The following is a 25,473-nucleotide window of genomic DNA, read 5'->3' on the forward strand; positions in this document are numbered from 1 at the left end:
GGATTCCTTTTTTGAAGGGAGTTTCTCTGTGTTAGCCTTGGCTGTCCTGAAATTGCTTTGTAGACCAGGCTAGCCTTGAACTCACAGCGATCCGCCTGCCTCTGCCTCCCTGAGTGCTGGGATTAAAGGTGTGCGCCACCACCACACGGCAAATTATTATTATTATTATTTTCCATGCATGTATGTGTATATATCTGTATGAGTGGACACTATATGTATGGGGGTGCCCACTCCTCCCTAGGAGATGGAGATACAAAAGTTTGTGTGCCATCTGACCTGGGAGCTGGGAACTGAATCCGGGTCCTCTAGAAGAGCAGCAAGTGCTCTTAACTGCTGAGCCATATCTCCAGCCCCAATTAATGGACTCTTGGGTTACGTACAGATTTGTCAATTATGAGTAACACTAACAGGTACACATGGACAATGTCTTTGTTTCTCTGCCTAGAGTAGGCATGTAGACTCCTTTTTCTTGAGTTGCTGCTGAAGAAAGAAAGAAAGAAAGAAAGAAAGGCAACCTAGATTTCATTTTCTAAGTCATGCAGTGGCCAGATGTGGTGGTCCATACCTCTAATCCCAGCACGTGGTAGGCGGAGACAGAGAATGAAGCATTATAGAGACTCGCAAATCAGACTGTGCTGAAGAGCAAGCATTTCGTTGCTTCAGTATACCACATTTTACTTAGAGTCCTCCGCTAAAAAGCAAAGGTTGTTTTTAATCTATGATAAAAGAACAAAGCTGCCACCATCCCCATTGTACTGACGGACACTAAAGTCCAGTCAAGGAGAAAACATCACCAGAGGGCGCACAATGAAAACTAGAGACTCCCGTTCTACTTTCCCTTCTGTAGCCTTCAATTTCTCGGCTCACACCAGTGTGTAAATGCAGGCGCAAGCCCCAGGCAGTCACCCTCAGCCTCTACGATTTTTGCAGGCATCCTGGAAGACTCAGTCGTTGAGGCATCGCGCCTCCACACCTCCAGACAGCAGGGGGCAGTGTAGCTAACTGTTGCCGGCCTCGTCGACTTGCGCCCCTTGCAGTGTTCATTTTTTCTTGAACTTCCCAAGCCACTTCCGGGACACACGGAACTTTGGTGCAGCCGGATGCAGAGGCCTGAGACGCAGGCGCGCAAGGCGGCAGGCGCTGCTTCCGGCCGTGTCGGTGGTCTGAATTGAGGCGCTGCGGCCAAGGGAAAAATGGAGACGATTTTGGAGCAGCAGCGGCGCTATCATGAGGAGAAGGAACGGCTCATGGACGTCATGGCCAAAGAGATGCTCACTAAGAAGTCCACGGTGAGTGGATCGTGGTCGGGGCCGCATCAGAAGGAGGGCCTGGGTCCCTTGCCGAGCCCCCGATTGCTTTCTTCGGCCTCAGTCCCACCCAGCGCCCCATCTTTATCTTCCTCTTAGGCTGTCTCGGCGCTCTGGCCTGGGTAACGTTTTCCGTGGGCCCAGCGGCCCCTCTGCTTCAGCCCCTGAGACCTAAACCAATAAGCTCGTCCCTTCGAGTGGCCTTTCTAACTCGAACTCAGGCTATAACAGTGTATGATGTGTTACCGTTTGCCTCCCTGCAGCTCCGGGACCAGATCAATTCCGATCACCGCACTCGGGCCATGCAAGATGTGAGTGCCCCGCTGTGCGCTTCCCCTGGGGGCGGGCTGGGCGGGAAACTTGCTGTCAGGGGAAGGTTCGGGGGCGGGGGGGGGGGCTCAGCGTTGAGTCCTAACCCCTGGGTGCTTAGATTAGTCCTTCTCGGCTTCTTAAGACAGATGTCCTGTCTTTGCCTCCCAAGTCCTGGGATTAAACGTGTCTGCCGCCACCACTCTGGGCTCGGGGAAACTTTCAAGACCTTGTACCTCGTGAAGTTGCCTTAGTCTTTGCCAAGACAGCCTTTGCTGTTTCCTTAGCTCTGTTGTTGTACGGATTGCTTCATTCGGGTGGATTTGTGTTTGCCTTGCAGAGGTACATGGAGGTCAGTGGGGACCTGAGGGATCTGTACGACGATAAAGACGGGTAAGCGACCGTCACGTCCCCTCCCGCAGTTAGTGCTTCCGGGGAGCGGCGGTGAGAGGATTGGCTTTGTCCTTTATGCTCTTTGGATTTGGTGTTATTTTACAGACTACGAAAGGAGGAACTCAATGCAATTTCAGGACCCAACGAGTTTGCCGAATTCTATAACAGACTCAAGCAGATAAAGGAATTTCATCGGAAGCACCCAAATGAGGTATTTCTCAAAAAACCTATCCAAAAGGGAAGAAAAAGGTGCAAGGAAGATGCAGGGTAATGCCATTCAGATGTCTCTGGAAGAGAGAACTTCCCTCGTTAACTGGAGCATAGTTAGCTGACATTTTTCCCTGGCGTCCCTCAGCCTGTAAGGGAACACAGAGAAGGCGCTAGGGCCTGCTTATCTCTGGCCAGTGAGAGATGGGTAATTTTTTGCCCTAGAGGTGTTTTTTTTTGTTTGTTTGTTTGTTTTTTTTTGGTTTGGTTTGGTTTGGTCCAGAATTTGTCTTTATCATAGGCTAGGCTCTCCCTCCCTACCCAAACTTACTTTCTCCTTTTTATCTTTCACAAGAATTTCCGCCGGCCAGTACATTGTGCTCCTAGCTCTGCCTTGAAATCTTCTACCCACTCAATGATGCTCTGCCCGCTTCCAGAGTTCATTGCGTCTTCAGGGTTCACGTCCAGTGCCAGCTCCTTCATAAAATATCTTTGCTAGACTCCCTCCTCCATAGCAGCCCCTCCTTAGCACGCCGCGTTGCGTGGCAGTGACTCCTGACTTGCTCTGCTTAGCAAAGCCAATGGAGCGCAGTAGTAAGCGCCTCTAACTCTCGAGGGCAAGTGGAGCTTTAGAAGTACAGCTCTTTGCACGCCTGAGACACTGCCAGATGCGCCTGAGCTTCTCTCCTTCCCTCAGATCTGTGTGCCAATGTCAGTGGAATTTGAGGAGCTCCTGAAGGCTCGAGAGAATCCAAGCGAAGAAGCACAGAGTAAGTATGGCTTAGTGTTCCTTTCTGGGAACATCAAATCCATTCTCAGCTATATAGCTAGAACCTATATATATTTTTTTTCTTTTCTTTTCTTTTTTGGCCTTTATTTTTATTTTGCCTGTATGGGTGTTCTGCCTGCATGTATGCCTATGTGCATGTATGAGCATGTGTGATGCCTGAGGAGGCCAGGAGAGGGCGTTAGATCCACTATGCCTGTAGTTACAAATGGTTTTGAGCTACCATGTGGGGCCTGGGACTCAAACCTCCGTCCACTGCAGGAGCAGCCAGTGCTCTTAACTGCTGAGCCGACTCTCCAGGCTCTACAAATAAAAGCTGATTAAGTGTGTTCATTTAATCCTTCTCTCAGGAGGCAGAGGCAGGCAGTTCTCTGAGTTCAAGGCCAAACTGCTCTACATAGCAAGTTCAGGCCAGTCAAGGCTACATAATAAAGCCCTAATAAATAAAAGTCTTATATACTGCTGGACGTGGTGGCAAACACTTTCAATCTCAGCACCCAGGGAGGCAGAGGCAGGTGGATCTCTGAGCTTGAGGCCAGTCTGGTCTACAAAGTCCAGGACAGCCAGGGCCATACAGAGAAACCCTTCCTTCCCAGAGGGGAAAAAAACCGTCTCATATACTTGATGTGAGTTAAATGAAATAGGATGAAGATGGGTATCTTTGGGGGTTTTGTTGTTGTTTTAGCCATTATGCCATCTCTCTAGCCTTTTGGGTTTGTTGTTGTTGTTGTTGCTTTTGAGACAGAGTTTCTCTGTGTTACTTTGGCTGTCCTGAAACTCACTCTGTAGACTAGGTTGGCCTCAAATTCAGATCACCTGCCTCTGCCTCTGCCCCAGCCTCGAGTTCTGGGGCTAAAGGTATTACAGGCTTGTGCCACCACTGCCTGTCTTCCTTTCTTTTATTTGTGTTTTTTGGGGAGCTTGCTTCTTTCCTTTCTTTTTCTCTCTTTTTTTTTTCTTTTGACAGAATCTCTCCATATAACAGTGGTGGCTGTCTTGGAACTCTGTAGACCAGGCTGGCCTCACACTCACAGAGAACCACCTGCCTCTACCTCCCGAGTGCTGGGATTAAAGGTGTGTGCTACTGCTCCTGACTACTCTTTTTTTAAATTTTATTTTATTTTACTTTAATTGTGTATGTGTGTGGACATGCATGCAAAAGTATGTGTGTAGAGGTCAGAGGACAACTTTGGGAAGTCACTTCTCTCCTGTTTTTACCTACGTTCTGGAGGTTGATCTCGGATCTGAAAGTCGCATTGCTGGCTTTTTTTCTTTCCTTCTTTTTTTTCTTTCTTTCTTTCTTTCTTTTTTTCTTTTTTTTTTTTTCTGTTGTTGTTGTTTTGTTTTTGTTTTGTTTTGCTTTTTAAGACAGGGTTTCTCTGTGTAGCCTTGGCTGGCCTGGACTTGCTTATAGACCAGGCTGGCCTCGAACTCACAGCGATCCACCTGCCTCTGCCTCCCAAGTGCTGGGATTAAAGGTGCACACCACCACACCTAGCATCATTTTTTCTTTTTTAAACAAGGTCTTAATACTGTCCCTGAATTATTTTTGTTTGTTTGTTTGTTTGTTTGTTTGTTTGAAACAGGGTCTCTCTACATCGTATTAGCTGTTTTGGAACTCACTATTTAGACCAGGCTGCTCTTGCTGCCATGTCTAGCTGGCCTTGAACTCGTGATCCACCTGCCTCAGCCTTCTGGATGCTAATTTTAAGCAAAGGACAGGGTAGTATGGGGCTTCGATTTATATCCAGAGGTTTAGCTCATTTGATAGAATATTAAAGAGTGCACATGAGACCCTGCGTTTAAATCCTGGCTGTGTAAGCCAGCATGGTGACACGTGCCTGTAATCACAGGATGTAGGTGGGAGCAGGCCAGGCAGGAGTCTGAGGCCAGTTGAGGCTCCATGAAACCCTCTCTTTAACCACCACTCCCTAGGACCTCAAGAATTAGTAGCCAGGTTTTCAGATTGGTCTCCGGGCTATATTGACATCCTGACAATTTTACACAAAATGTTCAAAAACATAGTCTACCATACCAGAATCACTGACATGTGTGATTCCTTCAGACTTGGTGGAGTTCACAGATGAAGAGGGATACGGCCGCTACCTTGATCTCCATGACTGCTACCTCAAGTACATTAACCTGAAGGCGTCTGAGGTAAGGCCTGGAGCGTGGAGAGAGTGTCTCAGTTTAGGGTCTGAGTCAGGACACCTAGTTAAAGCAGGTAGAATGTGCCCCATGTTACCTGTATAGATAGATATTAAGTAGATGATTCATTTTTTTTCTTTCTTTCTTTTTTCAGTTTTTCGAGGCAGGGTTTCTCTGTGTAGCCTTGGCTGTCCTGGACTCATTTTGTAGACTAGGCTGGACTCGAACTCACAGTCTACCTGCCTCTGCCTTCCCAGTGCTAGGATTAAAGGCATGCGCCACCATGCCTGGCTGATTCCATTTCTTGGAATAAACAATATTTATAATGAAAGTCAAGGTCCTACGGTTAGTAAATAAACCCATAATTTTCTTTTAAATTATTAATAATTTTTATTATTTTAATTTATTCATGCAACAAAGCTACTTCTGTGAAAAATAAATTCTCTTAGGGGGAGTGTACTCCTGGGATTGTGCTTGTGGAGGCCAGAGGTCAGCACCAGGTGTCTTCCTCCACTGCACTCGACTTTTTATTTATTTATTTAATTTACTTATTTTGGTTTTGTGTCTTGCCTAACCTGGAACTCACTCTGTAGACCAGACTGGCCTTGAACTCAAGAAATCTGCCTTCTTCTGTCTCCTGAGTGCTGGGATGAAAGATGTTTGCCACCACCACTTGGGTTCTATCTTTTTTTTTTTCCTTCCAAGTTTCTCTGTGTAGCCTTGGCTGTCCTGGACTCACTTCGTAGACCAGGCTGGCACAAAGATCTGCCTGCCTCTGCTTCCCAGAGTGCTGGGATTATAGGCGTGCACCACTGCACCTGGTCTTTTCGTCCCTGCCGCCCCCCAGATAGGGTTTCTGTGTGTAGCCTTGACTGTCCTGGACGCGCTTCGTAGACCAGGCTGGCCTCGAACTCACAGTGATTCGCCTACCTCTGCCTCCCAAGTGCTGGGACTATAGGAGTGTGCCACCATGCTTGGCTCTTTTTGTATGAGTATTTTCCTTGAATGTATGTCTGCACCATGTGTGTGCCTGGTGCCCTTAGAAGCCAGAAGAGGGAGCTAGATCCCCTGAAACTAGTTTCATTACACATGTTCTGAGCCACCATGTGACTGCTGGGAACTGAACCTCCGTCCTCTGCAAGGGTATCAAGTGCTCTTAACCTCTGAGCCATCTCTCCAGGCCTGTCACTTTATTTTTTGACACAAGGTCTCTCACTAGACCTGGAGTTCACCCTTGCAGCTATATTGGCTAGCTGCTGGGCCCCCGGGATCTTCTGTCTCTGCCTCCCCAACATTGGGGTTCTGGGTATGTACCACCAAGTCCAGCTTTCCATGGAAACTGAGGCTCTGGCCTGAAGTTGTCATGCTTACCCTCTAAGCACTGGAGGTCTGCGTCGCCCTGGCCACCCTGGAACTCACCCTAGACCAGGCTGGCTTTCAAGTCAACAGAGATCTCCCCGTCGCTGCCTTCTGAGTACTGGGACTAAAGGTGTGGGTCACAATGCCTGGCAAGTTGTTTAACCCTTAAACACTTCCCCTGCTCTGTTAGGCACACAGTGTGAGGTGTGGGAGATACGAGGAGGCTGACCTCAGTCAGGACAGCTAGGTCATGTCTTTTGGTCAGGGATGTGTTTATTTGTTGTTTGTTCAGTGATGAGGTTTAAAACGACAGTCTCAGGTCACAGAGAACTTTAATAGTAAGTTCATAGGTAGAGCACGGTGGCTCACCTTTAACTGAAACACTCAGGAGTCAGAGGCAGAAGGAGCTCTGTGAGACTTTGTCTCAAAAAGAAAAGAAAAAAAGCTCCTGATGGGGAAATGTGCCCAAGCACAGCTGCTGACCTTTAAGTCCTGCAGGCAGGTGCCTTGTTCTCTTCTGCCCCTCCCTACCTGCTTCAGAGGTGCTCAGGAAGTGGCGGTGTGGGCTAACATGGGCACCTTTCAAGACCTTATTTTAGAATGCAAAATCTTTAGACGGGATCCTGGCCCACCCTAAATAGCCAGCATGTGTCTTGTTTGGATTAATGCTTGATCTTGTCGAGTTAATTTCATGTTCAGCAATCTTCTACTCACTTCAGTGGACTCAGTAGCCTTAGGTATTGAAAAATAGGAAAACAAACAAACAAACAAAAAACTCAGGAGGCAGAGGCAGGCGGATCTCTGTGAGTTCGAGACCAGCCTGGTCTACAAAGTGAGTCCAGGCCAGCCAGGACTGTTATACAAAGAAACCCTGTCTCCAAAAACAAAACAAAACAAAAAAAGAAAACACGTGAGCCAAGCCTTGATACCTGGTTAGAGAACGCACAGTTTTGACTTTGACTTAAAAACAAAATAGTGTGTGTTTGTGTGCACACAACTGTGTACAGTGGTCTTCAAGTATGGAGATCACAGGATGACTTGAGGGCATTAGTCCTCCCCTTCCACAGTGTGGGTCCCTGAAATAGAACTCAGGCCCTGACACTGGGCAGCAAGCCCCTTTATTCACTACTGAGCCATCCTTCCAGCCCTGGACCTTATTTATTTATTTATTTATTTGTTTGTTTGTTTGTTTGTTTTTTGAAGATTAACTAAGTTATCATCCTAACTCTTTCCTTTTCTCTTTTCAGAAACTGGATTACATCACATACCTGTCCATCTTTGACCAGTTATTTGACATTCCGAAAGAAAGAAAGAATGCAGAGTATAAAAGGTAGGCACTCACGGTTTCCAAGTGTTTTCTGGATTTAGTGAGAATTTCATGGAAAGGTTTGAGGTCAAGTTCAGGCTTTTGTTGCCTGAATGCTGTACATGAATGACTTCTGGGTCTATCAGAAGATAAGGATGATGAGTGTTATGTTTTAAAATATTTGTAATAGGGGGCTGGAGAGATGGCTCAGTGGTTAAGAGCACTGCCTGCTCTTCCAAAGGATCCCAGTTCAATTCTTAGCACCCACATGGCAGCTCACAACTGTCTGTAACTCCAGGATCTGACACCCTCACACCAATGCACACAAATTTAAAAAATATATATATGTGTGTGTGTGTGTGTGCGCGCGTGTGTGTGTGTGTGTGTGTGTGTGTGTGTGTGTGTAATAATGGCATGATGATACACACCTTTAATCCCAGCACTCTAAGAGGAAGAGGCAGGTAGGTCACTGAATTCGGCCTGGTTTACATAGTGAATTCCAAGCCAACCAGGGATGCATAATGAGACCCTGTCCCAGAAAATAAAATGAACATTTGTGATGTTCTGATTGTGGACAAGGGTATGTGTGAAAACACTTGTGGTCTTACCTCATATATAATTTTGTATAATTTAGAATAAGTCTGTTTGGGGATCTCTGAGGGTTTTTTGAGACAGGGTTCTCTGTGTAGCCTTGGCTGTCCTGGACTCTTTGTAAACCAGGCTGGCCTCGAACTCACAGAGATCCCAGATCCACCTGCCTCTGCCCCCCGAGTGCTGGGATTAAAGGCGTGCACCACCATGCCAGGCTGAGGTATGGGAGTTTAATGGGGAAAGTTTCCAGGACTGGCTAAGCGAAGGGCTCAGATCTGGTATTAAGTGATAAGTAACAATGAACTAGTTATACTTCTCATTCGTGCTCCCCAGGCTTGCTCTTTCTCATAGTCTCCTTCCCTGGTTTCTTCATCTGTGGGTTAGTTAAGAACTAGTATTTGACATTATATCTTGAGGATAAAAGTAGGTAGGAAAAGTGATTTAAGTGGTAATGTGAAGGAAAAAAATAAACTCACTTAAAAACTAGTAGTAGGGGCTGATGAAGTAGCCCAGTGGTTAAGAGTTCTGGCTGTTCATCCAGGGGTCCTGAGTTCAATTCCCAGTAACCACGTGGTGGTTCATAGCCATCTGTGATGAATCTGATGCCCTCTTCTATCTGATGTTCTCATCTGTCGCGCAGGCATACGTGCAATAGATTGCTTACATCCATAAAAATAAGTAATAAATAAAATAAAATAAATAAAGATAAGTAATAACATGCTTCAGTCCTATCCCCAGGCGCACACACTCAAACCGTATGAGTGTGACTCTACCAGCTATTATTAGAAATTAAGCCGGGTGTGGTGGTGCATGCCTTTAATCCCAGCACTCAGGAGGCAGAGGCAGGCAGATCACTGTGAGTTCGAGGCCAGCCTGGTCTACAAAGGGAGTCCAGGACAGCCAAGGCTACACAGAGAGACCCTGTCTTGAAAAAACTTAAAAAAAAAAAAAAAAAGAAAGAAAAGAAAAGAAATTAATTATAGTTCCCAGGGCACAGCAGGATGTCACATGTAGAAGCTGCGATTGCTTTCTCTGTTGCATGTCCTCTGCAGATACCTGGAGATGCTGCTGGAGTACCTCCAGGATTACACAGATAGGGTGAAGCCCCTTCAGGACCAGAATGAGCTCTTTGGGAAGATTCAGACCGACTTTGAGAAGAAGTGGGACAATGGCACCTTTCCCGGATGGCCGGTGAGCGTCAGTGGGGTTCGTGCCAGGGAGGTGAACTGATCATGTTAATCCTGAGTCTCTGCTTCAGGACGCTGGTGTCAGTCAGTCCCGTGGCACCAGCTCTGCCCTGGGGCCAGGCATCCTTTGTACACTCTGAACAAGGTTTGTCAGGACCCATTAGACATTGTCTAGGCCCAGGATTGATTGATTTATTATCTATTCACTTTACATCCTGATCACAGCCACCTCCCTCCTCTCCTCCCAGTCCTACCTTCTCACACTTTTCCTCCCTTCCCCTTCTCCTCAGAAAGCTGCTCCCCCCAACCTACCCCAGCACCTCAAGTCACATCAGGACTAAGTACATCCTCCTCCACTGAGGCTAGACAAGGCAGCCCAGCTAGGGGAAAATGATGCAAAAGCAGGCAACAGAGTCTGTCAGAGACAGCTCCTGTTCCATTTGCCAGGGGACCCACATGAAAACCCAGCAACCCATCAGTTACATGTGTTGGGAGCCTCGGTCCAGTTCATGCATGCTTTTTGGTTGGTGCTTCAGTCTCTGTAAGCCCCGATGGGCCTAGGTTAGTTGACTCTCTTGGTTTTCTTGTGGAGTTCATGTTCCGAGCCCTTCTATCCTCCCAGACCCTCCACACGACTCCCTGAGCTCCACCTAATGTTCAGCTGTGGGGCTCAACATCTGTTTCCATCCGCTGCTCTGTGGAGTCCCTCAGAGGACAGCTATGCTAGGCTCCTGTCTGCAAGCATAGCAGAGCATCATTAATAGTGTCAGGGGTTGACTTTCTCCTGGGGTGGGTCTCAGGTCCTGAGTGCTAGGATTTAAAGACCTGTGGTACCATGCCCAGGATTTCTCCCCCCCCCCCCCCCCAGACAGGGTTTCTCTGTATAGCCTTGGCTGTTCTAGACTCACTTTATAGACCAAACTGGCCTCTGCCTCCCAAGTGCCGGGATTAAAAGCACCACCACACCTGGCTTCAGCCCAGGATATATATTTATTTTTTGTGGGGTTGTGTGTGTGTGTGTGGGTTTTTTTTGTTTGTTTTTTGTTTTTGTTTTTGTTTTTTTTGAGACAAGGTTTCTCTGTGTAGCCTTGGCTGTTCTGGACTCGCTTTGTAGACCAGGCTGGCCTTGAACTCACAGAGATCTGCCTGCCTCTGCCTCCTGAGTGCTGGGATTAAAGGCATGCACCACCATGCCTGGCCAGCCCAGATTTTTTTTTTTTTGGTTTTTCAAGACAGGGTCTCTCTGTGTCAGCCTTGGCTGTCCTGGACTCACTTTGTAGACCAGGCTGGCCTTGAACTCACAGCAATCTGCCCACCTCTGCCTCCCGAGTACTGGGATTAAAGGCGTGCGCCACCACGCCCGGCCCAGACCAGAATTTTTAACAACCATATCCTGACTGCTCTGTGGCTCCTGCTGACCAAAATCTGATCAGTTTGTATGATCAGAATCTATGTTTCTACTCCTGTTGACAAACTTGAACTTTAAGGAAGAAAACTAGCCATCTGATTTTTTTTTTTCTCTATTTTTGTATGAGTTGATTACTGTTTGTAAATGTGATTAAAGAAGGGGGCCAGCCAGTCCTAAAAAGCTACATGGCTCCCTGGCCTTCATTCCTCTTACTAACCTGGATCTTAATAAACTTCTTGTCCCTGCCAGAAAGAGACGAGCAGTGCGTTGACCCATGCTGGAGCCCATCTTGACCTCTCTGCGTTCTCCTCCTGGGAGGTATGTTGCATGACGCTAGGTGGTTCTGCTCTTGCTTGGCTAGCTGTGGTGGCAGTGGCTGTGGTGGCGGTGGTGCTGCTGGTACTGCTGCTGGTGCTGCTGCTGCAGTGGTGGTAGACTTATGGTGTAGGAGTAGGTGTGTGCCCCCGTGTGTGTACATGTGCCACAGCATGCATGTAGAGATGATAAGTTGTGGGAGCTGGTTCTCCTTCCACCATGTGAGTTGGGGATCAAACCCAGGCTGTCACTTAATAGCAAGAGTTTTTTCCTTATTGAGACCCCTCACTCGCCCTGGCATCCGTCAGAGGGACCACTTGCTCTCCTGTCTTCAGTGTCTTAGACTTGTAACAATGCCATTTCCTAAGGACAGACATCTACAAGGGATATCTAAAGATTAGAAGAATAAAACCCTTCTAACTTCTGAAAAACTAAATTTCAGAGAAAAGCGAAATGATGTTATAGTATTTACAGGGTTTGTGGGAGGCTGGAGCCAAAGAATTGCTGTGAGTTTGAGTTAAGACCCCATCTCAAAACTCCAAAACAGTAATTCCAGAACAAAACAAGAAGCTGGAGACAAGAGTTCAGTTGCTAATCCCAGCACTTAAGAGGCAGAGGCAGGTGGATTGTTGAGTTTGATGTCAGCCTGGTCTGCAAAAGCCGAGGGCTACCCAGAGAAACCCTCCTGGGGAAAAAAAAGGAGAGTTCAGTTACTTAGCATGTGTGAGGTCCAAGTTCAGTTCCCATCTCTGCAAAAATATTGTATGAGTGATCTGCCTGCAGAGAGCCATGGAACCCTGCCCTCTCGGTGTGGCTGGGCCTAGACCTGGCAGTAGCCAGTGAGTCTTTGGGAACTGAAAGCTAGGGGGTTGGGTGCAGAATGTGGTCTTACCTGGGGAAAAAGCAAACCGTGTTATGTGGTAACTACCTTCTCTTTTGTAGGAGTTGGCATCCCTGGGTCTGGACAGGTTGAAATCTGCACTGTTGGCTTTAGGCCTGAAATGTGGCGGGTAAGAACCTGGTTTTTCTACCAAACTTGCAGTCACTGTGTGTTTGGATGGTTCTGTGAGTGGCTCCTATTCTGTTATTCTGTGACTCTATGCTGCAAAAGTCATCTTGTGCAGGGCGCGATGGTGAATGCTTTAACCCAGCACTTGAGAGGAGAGGCAGGCAAGTCTCTATGAGTCTGAGACCAGCCTGGTCTTCGTAGTGAGTTTCCTTTTTTATTTTTTTATTATTTATTTTTGGTTTTTGGTTTTTTTCAACACACGGTTTCTCTGTGTATCCTTGGCTGTCCTGGACTCATTTTGTAGACCAGGCTGGCTTCAACTCACAGCAGTGCACCTGCTTCCGCCTCTCGGGTGCTGGGATTAAAGGTATGCGCCACCACACCCAGTAAGTTTCCTTTTTTAAAAAGAGTCATCTGTGTAGTAAGTTCACCCTAAAATCCTATGTGCCTCTTACCTCCTTAGGACCCTAGAAGAGCGAGCTCAGAGGCTCTTCAGCACCAAAGGAAAGTCGCTGGAGTCACTTGACACCTCTCTGTTTGCCAAGAATCCCAAATCAAAGGGAACAAAGAGGTTAGTAGCTGGGGCGCTCCTCCAGTCTGGCTTAAGTCTCTTCCTCATAGGGTCTGCTTTCCGAAAGCTGCTCCTTTTGCTTTGCTTTTCCCCTTTTAAGTCAGAGTCTCATATAACTTGGGTTGGCCTCAGACGTGCTGTGTATCTGGGCCTGACCTTAAACTTCCTCCTTGCCCCGTATCCCTTTGCCTCTGTCTCCAAAGGTTGGGATTGCTTGCCTGGCGCTTGTTTGTTTGTTTGTTGAGATATGGTCTCACTATGTACCATGGCTGTACTATAACTCACTCTGTAGACCAGGCTGTCCTCAAACTCAGACGTCTGCCTGTCTCTGTCTCCTCAGTGCTGGGATTAAAGGGGAGCACTGCTAAGCCCAGCTAAGGATCATACTCTTTTTTAATTTGAAAAAATTTTTTTAAATATTTATTTTTAGTGCATTGGTGTTTTGCCTGTACATATGTCTGTGTGAGGGTGTCAGAGCCCCTGGAACTGGAGCTACAGGCAGTTGTGAGCTGCCATGTGGGTGCTTAGAGTTGAACCCGGGACCTCTGATAGAGCAGCCAGTGCTCTTAACCACTGAGCTATCTCTCCAGCCCCGAACCTTTTTCTTTTATTGAAGATAGATTGTTTTCATATAGTATATCCTGATGTAGTTCGCCTTCCCTCTATTCCTCCCAGCCCCTCTCCCCTCCCCTCCCTCCACTTCCACTCCTTTTCCATCTATCATTAGAAAAGAACAGGCTTCTAAGAGATAACAGCCAACTGTGACAAAATATAGTAAGACAAAGCAAAAACTATCATATTGAAGTTGGACACTATTGTTTTTAAACAAAATCCCAAAGGTTCTATTTTACCAATAAAGACTCAGGAGCCAGATCTGGGGTGAAAGCCTGCTAACTCAGAGAGACAGAGAAAGCACCCAGCTGACCTTCCTACTTAGCCAACGTCCCAGAAGGAAAAAGCTTCTTCTCCATGCTGTCTTAAAAACTCCCAAGCTCAGCTGGGCAGCGGTGGTGGCACACACCTTTAATCCCAGCACTCAGGAGGCAGAGGCAGGCAGATCACTGTGAGTTCGAGGCCAGCCTGGTCTACAAAGCGAGTCCAGGACAGTTAAGGCTGCACAGAGAAACCCTGTCTCAAAAAAGAAAAAAAAAAAAACTACAAAGCTTGAGCCAGCTGTGGTGGTACACACCTGTATTCCCAGTACTCGGGAGACAGAAGCAGGTGAATATCTCCGAGTTCAAGGCCAGCCTGGTCCACAAAGTGAGTCTAGGACAGCCAAGGCTGCACAGAGAAACCATGTCTGGAAACCCCAACTCCACCCCCTACCTCCTACCCCAAGAAAAAACCAACTCCCAAGCTCAGTGTTCCTCCCTCTACTTCCTGTTTGTCTCCCTATTCGTCCTTCTCACTTCCTCTTGCTCTGTGGATTTTTGCCTATGTTCATTCAGTGTCAACTGGTTGCTTGCTCTACCTCTTGACTTATGGTTGACTTTATTTAATCTGTTTACAGAAAGCTCTTGGATTAAAGGTGTGCTAGGGCTGAGCCACACCACAACAAGAAACAGGTTTTCCCAGTACACAGTCTCAGGGTTCACAGTGTGATCAAGTACCCTACAACAGGGCATGGCAACCCATGAGAAGGAAAGAGTCCCGAGAGCAGGCTCAAGAGTCAGACCCACCCATTCTCACAGTCAGAGCCCCATACTAACTGATTGCTATAACATATACACAGAGGACCTGTTGCAGATTGAGAGGACCTTGTTCTGGTGTTTTCTATCTCCTCTGGACCTTACAATCTTTCTGCCTCTTCCACGGAGTTCCCTGAGCTCCCTGAACGAGGGTTTTAATGGAGACCTCCAAATGAGACTGTTTCTCCACAGACTGGTTGTGGGTCTCTGCATCTGTTCCCATCTGCTGCTGGAGAAAGCTTCTCTGGTGATGACTGCATAAGGCCCTGATTTAGGATCACAGACTTTAGGCCACCCTGAACCAGATTCTGTCTCAAAATAGCTTTTTTTTTTTTTTAAGATTTGTTTGTTTGTTTGTTTGTTTGTTTGTTTGTTATGTATACAGTGCTCTGCCTGCATGTACACCTGCAGGCCAGAAGAGGGCATCAGATCACATTATAGATGGTTGTGAGCCACCCTGTGCTTGCTGAGAATTGAACTCAGGACCTGTGAGCCATCTCTCTAGCCCCTCCTACTTTGCTTTTACCAATAGCAGTTAGATATATTTGTAAGCCACGTGCTTACACAGGGTATTGTTTTTGGTTTGGGCATTTTGGGATATTTTGGAGGGTTTTTTTGTTATTGTTGTTGTTGTTATTGTTTTTCCTAATTTGTTACAACAAGCCTGAAAAGTAGTTATTACTCTGATTTTTGCAGTAACTTGGAAAAGTTGCAAAATGTGACCTTTCTTGTAGTTGCTAAGCAAGAGTTAGGACTTGATATCATTTACTTGTTTCCTGTAAACTGTTATTTTGTAGATTATAATGCTACGAGTTGAAATGGTATTAACGGATCATTCGCTCTGTAGGCAAGGTTGGGAGGAGCCACCTGGATTCTAAGAGCTAATCTCATGACTTAGAGCAGACAGCTTGCGTTGTGTATGTTGCTCACTCACATGCTTGAGATTTTCTGATAGAATCAGTGTTCCTGACAGAGCATACAGCCTTAGGTACTAAAAGAACCCTTAACTGAATTGGCTTGTTTCTTGTTCTCAGAGACACTGAGAGGAACAAAGACATCGCTTTCCTGGAGGCCCAGATCTATGAATACGTGGAGATTCTTGGGGTGAGTGCATTTTCTTCTGAGGCCTATGATGCTGCTTGATGTGGGGATTAGATAGGAAGGCTCTTTCCCCCCCCCCCCCCAAGTTCAAATAAGGAAGAAGGTGGGCAGTAAATTAGTTCAAGTGGTTCTCTTGAAGTCCTCAGTCCTGCAGGAGGTTCCTGCTCTGTTGTTAGGTTATATGCCCAAGGCTGCCCAATTCCCACAAGGCCAGACTAGACAACAGGCTTCCCCCTGGCCCCAGCTATTTGCCGAGGTTCAGCGTAGACCAGGGGGTGACTCAAGAAGCAGGTGCTCAAAAGGCCAGACAGAGTTGACTTGCAGCAGCCTTCAGGTGGGATCCACTGTGATGCAGCACTTTGCCCATGTTGAGATAGTGGAACCTATCAAGGCTAGTACCAAGATGGTTGTGAACTCTCCTTGCGTACCCTCCCAGGGAGTGCCAAGGGTAGGTGGGAGGTGGAAAAGGATTGGCTGGCCCAGGAGAACTTGTTCATATACCTGCCCTTTGGAGTGGACATGATTCTGCCTAAGTTTTAGCACCCCCCACATGGCTGGAAGTAGTTCCCCATTGGTTCTGTAATGAGTGATTCCCTTGAAAGACCAGCCAGATATTAGGTGCCAGAGACAGTGAGCTTGGGCTGTGATGACATGGGTAGCAGTGCTCTGAAGGTGGCTGAGAAGTCATTACCTTTGTGCCGTTGGTGTGATATGTGCCTACTGCTTTCCCCCTTTTCTGGAAGTGTTCTGGTTTCTTAGACAGGTCATGGTTCCTCTCTTGAGTTCTAGCCAGTTCTACTTTGTGGTTTCCTAGAGTTGCTCTCACTAGACCCCAATAGGATGCTTGTGATTACTCCACTATTTATTTATGTTTGTTGGTTTTTAAGCATGATTCTGAATTTTTTCATATGAAATGAGTATGCCATGGTCCTTAAATAACTCACATTGTGGTCAGAGGAAACAAGTAGCTGTGTGCAAACTGAACCAAATAGGGAAACTCAGGGTGGAAAGTGGTCATCACAGGCAGGAGGGTCACCACAGTGGAAAGACTGGCTCGGGGGCTTTTCACCAGCGGCGCTGAGACCTTGTCTGTGGTGCTCTGCAGCCTTAGCTGAGGGTCTAGGCAAGTGCACTAAGACCTTGGGCTTTCCCTTCAGAACCAGGTATGCACTGTGACCACGGTTCCAATAACAAGGCAAGGCTTAGTCGCTCCCCTTTTTCTTTGTAACTTGCTCTGTGTGTGTGTGTGTGTTTGTGTGTGTGTGTGTGTGTGTGTGTGTGTGTGTGTGTGTGTGTGTGTGTGATGTGTGTGAGTGCAGTCTTGCGTGTGGACTCTGTTCATACCTTCTACCTTGGTTTGAGGCACCATCTCCTCTGTCGCTGCTGCACTTCGTGCTCCAGGCTCACATGGCCAGGCCTTTTCACACGGGGTCTAGGCTTGGGCTCAGCTCGTCGGGCTGCCTGGCAAGTCCCTTTTCACCAGCTGAGCTATCATCTTGCCAACCCAACTTAGCCTTGTTCTACAACCAAAACCATATCCTTGCAAGTGACGGGTCAGCCCGAGTTAGAGGAGGTGTCACCTCGTGTGCTGTACTAATGTGCTGTGGCCTCGCTTTCTTTATAACCCACCTTAGGAACAGCGACAGCTCACTCATGAAAACGTACAGCGCAAGCAAGCCAGGACAGGGGAAGAGCGAGAGGAGGAGGAGGAAGAGCAGATCAGCGAGAGCGAAAGTGAAGATGAAGAGAATGAGATCATTTACAACCCCAAAAACCTGCCCCTGGGCTGGGACGGCAAAGTAAGCCTGATGGGACCCCTCTGTCCCCTCCCACTAGGGAAGTATGCAAGAGCTGGGTGAACTGATGCTGTTGCTTGCTTTCTTGTAGCCCATCCCCTACTGGCTGTATAAGCTTCATGGCCTGAATATCAACTACAACTGTGAGATTTGTGGAAACTACACCTACCGGGGGCCAAAGGCCTTCCAGCGGCACTTTGCTGTAAGTTTAGGGCCATTTCTCTTGGGAACTGAGCAGAAACATCACTTTAGGAAAGCGGATGGTAGTAGTCTGTGAGGGCAACTGGTGTCCAAAGCAGAGAGGAAGCAGAGAGGCCCCTGTCTGTGGCCGTGGGCTGTGCTAGCCCCGGAGCCTCGCTTTGGCTTTTGCATGCTCGTTCATGCTCTTGTTGCCTATAGTGTTTTGGACCACTTCTGGCTTCTTGGTCATTTCTCTACACTGCTGTTAGAAGGAGCTGGGTAGGTTTGGGGTTTTTAGGTTTTTCTTTGCAGGAAAAAAAATAAGGCACTGATATTTACCAACCTGTTCTTTGGAGATTTATTTATTTATTATCATGTACACAGTGCTCTGCCTGCATGTACACCTGCAGGCCAGAAGAGGGCCTCAGATCTCATTATAGATGGTCGTGAGCCACCATGTGGTTGACTGGGAATTGAACTCAGGACCTTTGGAAGAGCAGGCGGTGCTCTTAACCACTGAGCCATCTCTCCAGCCCTCCAACCTATTCTTGACATGAGCTGTATCTGAGTTCTGCGTCATTAAGTGGGCTCATTCTGTGTTCTGCTCTTGGTGTTTGGAGCACATTATACATAATGGAAAAGACGTACGCTATATTAGACAACCCGGTGAGTTATGTGAACTCCCTTCTCAGACATGTTGCCAGCTGCTCCTGGGTCCTTTCCCCTGTGTCCCTGAGTGGGCCCTGAGTTTTTCCTAGTACCCCTCAGGTGACTAGGGTTGGCATGCAGGATGAAGCCTGTGGTGGCTTCTACCTGAGAGCCACAGCTGTGACTTCATCGTGCTCTCCCAGCTCTCTCCAGCCCTTGTGATAGCTGCGTGCCGTGTGCTCCTGAACCTCCTGAAATACCGGCTTGCGCTCACGGCTGTGCAGGTCGGGGAGGGCTCTGGGTGTACCAGCTCCTCCATAGCAGAGTCAGGAGTCTGGGTGTGCTCCTCTGACACCGCCAACTCTAGAACATGCAGCTTGTAAGCCGAGACGGTGCAGCGCTGCTTGGCAGTGTCAGCCCTGCGCCAGTCCCAGCCAGCTGCGTGGAGACACACACCTCAAAAGGACTGAAGTGAGTGCTGTCTCAGCCATCCCCGTTTCACATTGTCCCTTTCCTTCTCTTCCAGGAGTGGCGTCATGCTCATGGCATGAGGTGTCTGGGCATTCCAAACACTGCCCACTTTGCAAATGTGACACAGATTGAAGATGCTGTCTCCTGTAAGTAAGCTTGCCGACTGTTCCCTAGCCAGGCCAAGTGGCCACTCGTACAGCTGTCCCAATGTCCTGCTGATCCCGGCCCTAGGGCAGCGGTTGTGACTATAGAAAGCTAAGGCTCATGGTTAGTTAAGTGAGCTTGTCAACCTTGTCTCCCTTGAAAAGAATCTATGCTGAGGTGAGAACAGGGCTTTTAGCCTGAGTCAATGAACTTTCCTCTGCAAGAATCTGAGTGGATATTTTACTCCTCCGAACTGATTTTAATGTGTTACGAACCACTGATCCAGAAGAACACAGAAATGCTTAGTAAGCTTATTTCTGAGGCAGCATCAGAGCGCTTGCTGGAGGGGGCTCGGGTGGCGCGTGTGGCAGGCGCTCCACCTTGCCTGGCAGGCAGACTCCTGTTCTTTCTTACCTATCTTCTTGTGTTTCACCTCAGTGCTAGCTAGACAGTTGGTTGTGCTTATTGTTGCGTTTTCTTTAGACAGGGTCTGATAATGTAGCCCTGGCTGTCCTGGAACTCACTCTGTAGACCAGGCTAGCCTCAAACTCAGACGTCTGCCTACCTGCGCTCCTGGGTGCTGAGAGTACATCACCATGCCCAGCTTCATGACTTTATGTGTGCATGTGGGGACGTGTATGTGGATGTGAAGATTATACGTTCCTTGATCACTTGCCGCCCCCTTCCTCCCCACCCCGTTCCTCTCCCCCTTCCCCCCATTTTTTTGGTTTTTCGAGACAGTGTGTGCAGCTCTGGCTGTCCTGGAACTGGCTCTATAGGTTAGGCTGGCCTCAAACTCACAGAGATCTGCCCACTTCTGCCTCCTGAGTGCTGGGGTTAGAGGCCTGCGCTACCACCACCTGCCTTTCCTTATTTTTAATTAATTGATTGGTGTGTTAATTTTGCTTTTTTTGAGGCAGGGTTTCTCTGTAGCCCCCATGGACTCGCTTTGTAGACCAGGCTGGCCTCAAACTCACATCGATCCACCTGCCTCTGCCTCCCTGAGTGCTGGGATTAAAGGTGTGTACCACCATGCCTGGCCTTTTTTTCCCCCTTCTTTCTGTTTTTGTTTGTTTTTTATTTTGGTTTGGTTTGGGTTTTTTGTTATTGTTGTTTGGTTTGGGTTTTTGTTTTTCCAGACAGGGTTTCTCTGTGTGACCAGGCTGGCCTCCGAACTACAGCAATCCGCCTGCCTCTGCCTCCCGAGTGCTAGGATTAAAGGCGTGCGCCACCACGCCCGGCTGTTTTTTAAACTTAAAAAATAGTGTGTCTGTGTGGTGTGCAGGATCCTATGAAGCAGAAGAGGGCATCAGATCCCCTGGAGCTGGAGTTACGGGCAGTTGTGAACTGCCATGTGGTTGCTGGGAATTGAACCCTGGTCCTCTGGAAGAGCAGCCAGGGCTCTTAACCACTGAGCCATCTCTCCAGCCTTCTGTCCACCTTGTTTTTTTGGGATAAGCTCTATTCTCAAACTTGGATCCCATCCGTTCAGCTATGCTGGCTGGCTGGCCAGTGAGCTGCAGAGATCTGCCTCTCTCCTACAGCATCAGGGCTGCTTCACATCTGCCTTTACACGAGTGCTGGCATGAGAGCCACGCCCAGGCCTTTGTGCTTACCTGGTAGGCTTTTTGCCTTCTTGGCCATTTCTCTGGCCTTTGTTTTTGTTTGGGGGATGGAGTCTGACTCTGTAGCCCAGACTGCCCTGAAACTCAGTTTGAACTGGTGCTCCTCCTGCCTCAACCTCCTATGTGCCATGATTACAGGCATGAGCCACCGCCCCTGGCCCCATTAACTGCCTATTTTATTTTTGCCCTTTTGCTTTATTGGTAGGAAATTATGGCATAGTTAATAGAAGATGAATCATAATTCTACATTTGAAATGCTGAGAAAATTTTTTTCTGAGCCAGGCAGTGATGGCACACTCCTTTAATCCCAGCCTTGGGAGGCAGAGGCTGGTGGATCGCTGTGAGTTCGAGGCCAGCCTGGTCTACAAAGCCAAGTCCAGGACAGCCAAGATAACATAGAGAAACCCTGTCTTGAAAAGCAAAAAAGCAACAAAACAAAACAAACAAACAAAAAAACACCTAATCAGGGCATGTATTAAGCCTTCTGGGCTATGATCCATTGTTATTTTATCCCATACTTCCTGTAGACTGTTCCACATTAACTTCTTCTTTGGAAAGTATTTTCTTTTCTTCCCCCCCCCCCCCCAGATAGGGTTTCTCTGTGTAGCCTTGGCTGTCCTAGACTCACTTTGTAAACCAGGCTGGCCTCGAACTCACAGCAATCTGCCTGCCTCTGCCTCCCAAGAGCTGGGATTAAAGGCATGCACCACCACACCTGGCTCCAGCTTGGTTTTTAAGAAGTCCTGATGAACCTTTCTTTTACAGCAAAATGAAATCTTGGTAAATTTTGCAATAAAGGGGGTTTTATCTACAGATGGTTCTAAATCAGAATGCCTCCTGGGGGCAGTAATTCTGCACCCAGTGGATTGTGGGTACTAATGGCTGCTTATCTCTCATCCTGCAGTGTGGGCCAAGCTGAAACTGCAGAAGGCTTCAGAACGATGGCAGCCTGACACTGAGGTGGGTGCTTGCAGCGTGTTAGGTGTGGTGTCAAGTGACAGTTGTCACCATGCAGAGAGGCTTACTATCCTAGTAAGTGTAATGGAGTAGGATGTGTCCTCACTGGTCTTGACAGGTCTTAGATGAGTGCCATGCATTGAAGGTGTGGTGACATCCGGATCCTGGGGAGACTGGCGGCAGCCTCCTTTAGTCTATGTCAGTATTTCAGTTTTGTTTTGTTTTTAAAGATTTATTTATTTATTACATATACAGTGCTCTGCCTGCATGTATGCCTGCATGATAGAAGAGGACACCAGATCTCATTGTAAATGGTTGTGACCCACCATGTGGTTGCTGGGAATTGAACTCAGGACCTCTGGAAAAACAGACAGTGCTCTTAACTGCTGAGCCATTTCTCCAGCCCTTGTTTTGTTTTTAAAGATTTATTTATTATGTATGCAGGTTCTGCCTGCATGTACACATGCACACCAGGAGAGGGCATCAGATCTCAGTATAGATGGTTGTGAGCCACCATGTGGTTCCTGGGAATTGAACTCAGGACTATTGAAAGAGTAGCCAGTGCTCTTAACCTCTGAGCCATCTCTCCAGCCCCTCAGTTTTGTTTTTTAGCATCAAGAGCCTTCCCAGCTATAATGTAGACCTACAGCACTAAGCCTGCATGGCCTCCCTATCAGCCCCTGCAAGTGGCCCGTGGGCAGGAACCTAGGCTTCTTAGAAACCATTTCACACTGCTGTGTTGGTCAGCCTTTCCCTGCAGGCTACTGTGTCTCAAACCCAGGGTGTTTCCCTACTTGTTGGAAGAGTATGTAGGGAAAGGTTGGGCCACAGCAGGTGCCACTCTCTCTATATATAGGCATTGGTTCTCTCTTGGAGCTCTGGCTGAGAAAGCTATATGAGGTGAATGCTGATTTCCAGGTACCAGAGTCGGCTGTGGAGCTCACTGTGGAGCTCTTCTTTTTCAGGAGGAGTATGAAGACTCCAGTGGAAATGTCGTGAACAAGAAGACATACGAGGATCTGAAAAGACAAGGACTGCTCTAGTGGTCGGCTGTGCCCGGCTTCCCTGAGATCTGTTTTCTATTTTTCCAGTGCTCTTAAAGACTTTGGCTATGTCGTCTCCAGCCAAGCGTGCAACTTGTAGAGACAAGACACGCTGGCAGGTTTCAGAATTGAGGTGTTTTATCTTTGTTTTATATTAAAAAGATCTGTGGGAAAATAAAACCAGCCCTTGTTCTGGATGTGTTGTTTCTGAAACCCGGGTTTGTGAACTAGTGCAACGCTGCTGTTAGTCCCTCCTGCCTCGTTCTCACCAACTTCAGCAGCGGCTTAGATTTAGCAGGTAGTTATTACTGCCTGTATCACGGGAGGTAGTTCTGAGTATGTTTCTCACGCAGTAGCCCAGGCTAGTCTTAAACTCCCACCAATCCTGCTTCAGCCCCTTCACTGACAATCCCCAAATGAGCATCATGTCAGGGTGAACTCTGCCCTCAGTTGCCTCAACCAGCAGTGGACATAAAGGAGAAAACAATGTGAGCCAGGCCTGGGGCCTGAAAGTGGCCTCAAGATTTGCCTGTTTTATTTGCATAAAGAAAATAGCTATAGTTGGTCTTAGCAGCACTAGCTTATAGTTCCAGCACCTGGTGACATGTCTGGTATCTGAGTCTGAAGCCAGCCAGGGTGACAGTGAGACACTGCCTTATAAAATCAAATTAGCTGGAGCCAGACATAGCAGCACAAACAGGCCTATATTCAAAGCTTCTAGGCAGCTCAGGCAAGAGGATGGCTGCAAGGAGGAGCTGCTCTGGGTTCCAATCTGGTAATTCCAGATTTCAGGAAGTCCTGTCCTACCTATGAGGACAGTCACTGAAGGCTGACTACAATTCCCCAGAGCCCTCTTGGCATGGTGACCCTAAGCTGGTTTGTTTTTAGGCGTTATTGTGAAGAACCCCACCTCTGCCTGGCCATCTTCCTCCACATACCTGTTGTCCTTGTGCCCATGGCAGCAGAAGGCTCACCACCCCTACTCTGCGTTACATTCCTTTGATCAACCCATTCCATGTATGACACCTTGTGCTTTGCCTCTGCCAGTCCTCACAGGCCAGATGACCATCCTCCCCCCAGGCTTGTGCAGCAAGGAGCCCATAATCACATCTAATGGAGTCAATTAGAAACTGATTACTGAAAACTAGGCCAAGGTGAAAGGAGACATTGCCCTCTCTGGAGAGCTAAGCATGGAATGGAAAAATGGAGGAAGCCCTCTCTGGCTGCACCAGAACACCATCTTGGGCCATCAAGGAATGCTCCGCTGCTTTGTAGCTGTCACATCACACAGAGTAGGTGCCTGAGACTCCAGGGTTATGAGATGCCCTGTTACAGCTGGGAGGGGAGGTGTCATAAGAGCCTGAGGAGTCCTATGAATTTTTTTTTCTATTAAGATTTATTTATTTTGGCCTGGAGAGATGGCTCAGAGGTTAAGAGCACTGGTTGCTCTTGCAGAGGTCCTGAGTTCAATTCCCAGCAACCACATGGTAGCTTACAATCATCTATAATGTGATAAGATGCTCTCTTCTGACGCACAGGTGTACATGCAGGCAGAACACTGTATACATAATAAATCTTTTAAAAATATTTATAAAAAATTATTTATTTCAAGCTGGGCGTGGTGGCAACACGCCTTTAATCCCAGCACTCAGGAGGCAGAGGTAGGCAGATGGCTATGAGTTCGAGGCCAGCCTGGTCTACAAAGCGAGTCTAGGACAGCCAAACCTACAGAGAAACTCTGTCTCAAAAAAAAAATATATATATATATATATTTATATCAGATGAGTGCTCTGCCTGCATGTACACCTGTATGCCAGAAGAGGGCATCAGATCCCAGCATAAATGGTTGTGAGCCACCACGTGGTTGCTGGGAGTTGAACTCAGGACCTCTGGAAGAACAGACAGTGCTCTTAACCTCTAATCCATCTCTAACACCTCTGAATTATATCAAATATGCCTTGCAGGGAACGTGGGCTCACCTGTTACAGCAAAGGCTGCTTTTTTTTTTCTCGCTGCTTATATTCCGCATATTGAATTTTTGGACTAAAATGTTAACTATTGTATGACCTGGCTGTACACTCCTGGGTACACACCCAGAGGACTCTAAGTCAGCACCCCAGCTGCTGCCTGTGAGCCTCCTTGGCTTGTGCATGGGTACTCAATGCCCTCTGACGACTCAGGTGTCCAGGTAGATCTACAGCTGGGATGAGGCAGGCACGGGGGATGCAGGCTATTCCCTCTGTCCATGGAAGGGTGCACAGACTAAAATCGGTAGGTAGGAAGCTCTGTGGACAGTCCAGGTGATCACGGGGTAGACATGGACTGTGATTCTGCTGAGCACCAACCCAGCATACTCCTGAGCAATCCCTCCAGGCATGTCTCTTCAAACTAGAGAGGCAGAACGGACTTTACATTGGAAAGTTTGGGTCCTTCACTGGGTATGGTGGCTCACACCTGTATCCCCAATACTTGAGGAAGCAGAGGCAGGAGGATCTCTGTGAGTTCGAGGCCAGCCTGGTCTACAAAGAGAGTCCAGGACAGCCAAGGCTACACAGAAAAACCCTGTCTCGGAAGAGAAAAAAATCATTTTGTTTGTTTGTTTGGATTGGGGAGGGTTGTTTATTTTTGTTTTTGTTTTCAAGGCAGGTTTTCTCTGTTTAACCCTGGCTATCCTGGAACTCACTCTGTAGACCGGGCTGGCCTCAAACTCAGAAATCCGCCTGCCTCTGCCTCCCGACTGCTGGGCTTACAGGCGTGCGCCACCACTGCCTGGCTTGACTCCATTAGCCTTTGAAGTCTGATGTCTCCTTAGAAGATACTGACCACGTAATAACTATCTTGCTTTTTGAGACAGGATCTCATCTCTTCCTGCCTCCCCCACCACCACCACCACCACCAGGCTTAAATCACACACGTGTGCCAC

At 47.7% G+C, this 25,473-nt stretch overlaps 1 protein-coding gene across 1 annotated transcript; it reads left to right on the forward strand.

The window, feature by feature from the left end:
- The first annotated feature begins 1,056 nt into the window (after positions 1-1,056).
- Positions 1,057-22,730, forward strand: SF3A3 (splicing factor 3a subunit 3). Its single transcript, XM_084787844.1, has 17 exons — positions 1,057-1,289; positions 1,571-1,618; positions 1,957-2,009; positions 2,115-2,220; positions 2,914-2,986; positions 5,069-5,160; positions 7,758-7,840; positions 9,460-9,598; positions 11,252-11,320; positions 12,260-12,327; positions 12,790-12,897; positions 15,620-15,689; positions 17,321-17,485; positions 17,574-17,684; positions 18,837-18,927; positions 21,455-21,510; positions 22,473-22,730. The coding sequence occupies exons 1-17, from the start codon at positions 1,194-1,196 to the stop codon at positions 22,548-22,550; spliced, it is 1,506 nt and encodes a 501-aa protein (XP_084643970.1). The 5' UTR covers positions 1,057-1,193; the 3' UTR covers positions 22,551-22,730.
- Positions 22,731-25,473: the final 2,743 nt, after the last annotated feature.

This window comes from Acomys minous (assembly GCF_964271855.1).
Source record: "Acomys minous genome assembly, chromosome: 6".
In the NCBI taxonomy this organism is placed as follows: Eukaryota; Metazoa; Chordata; class Mammalia; order Rodentia; family Muridae; genus Acomys; species Acomys minous.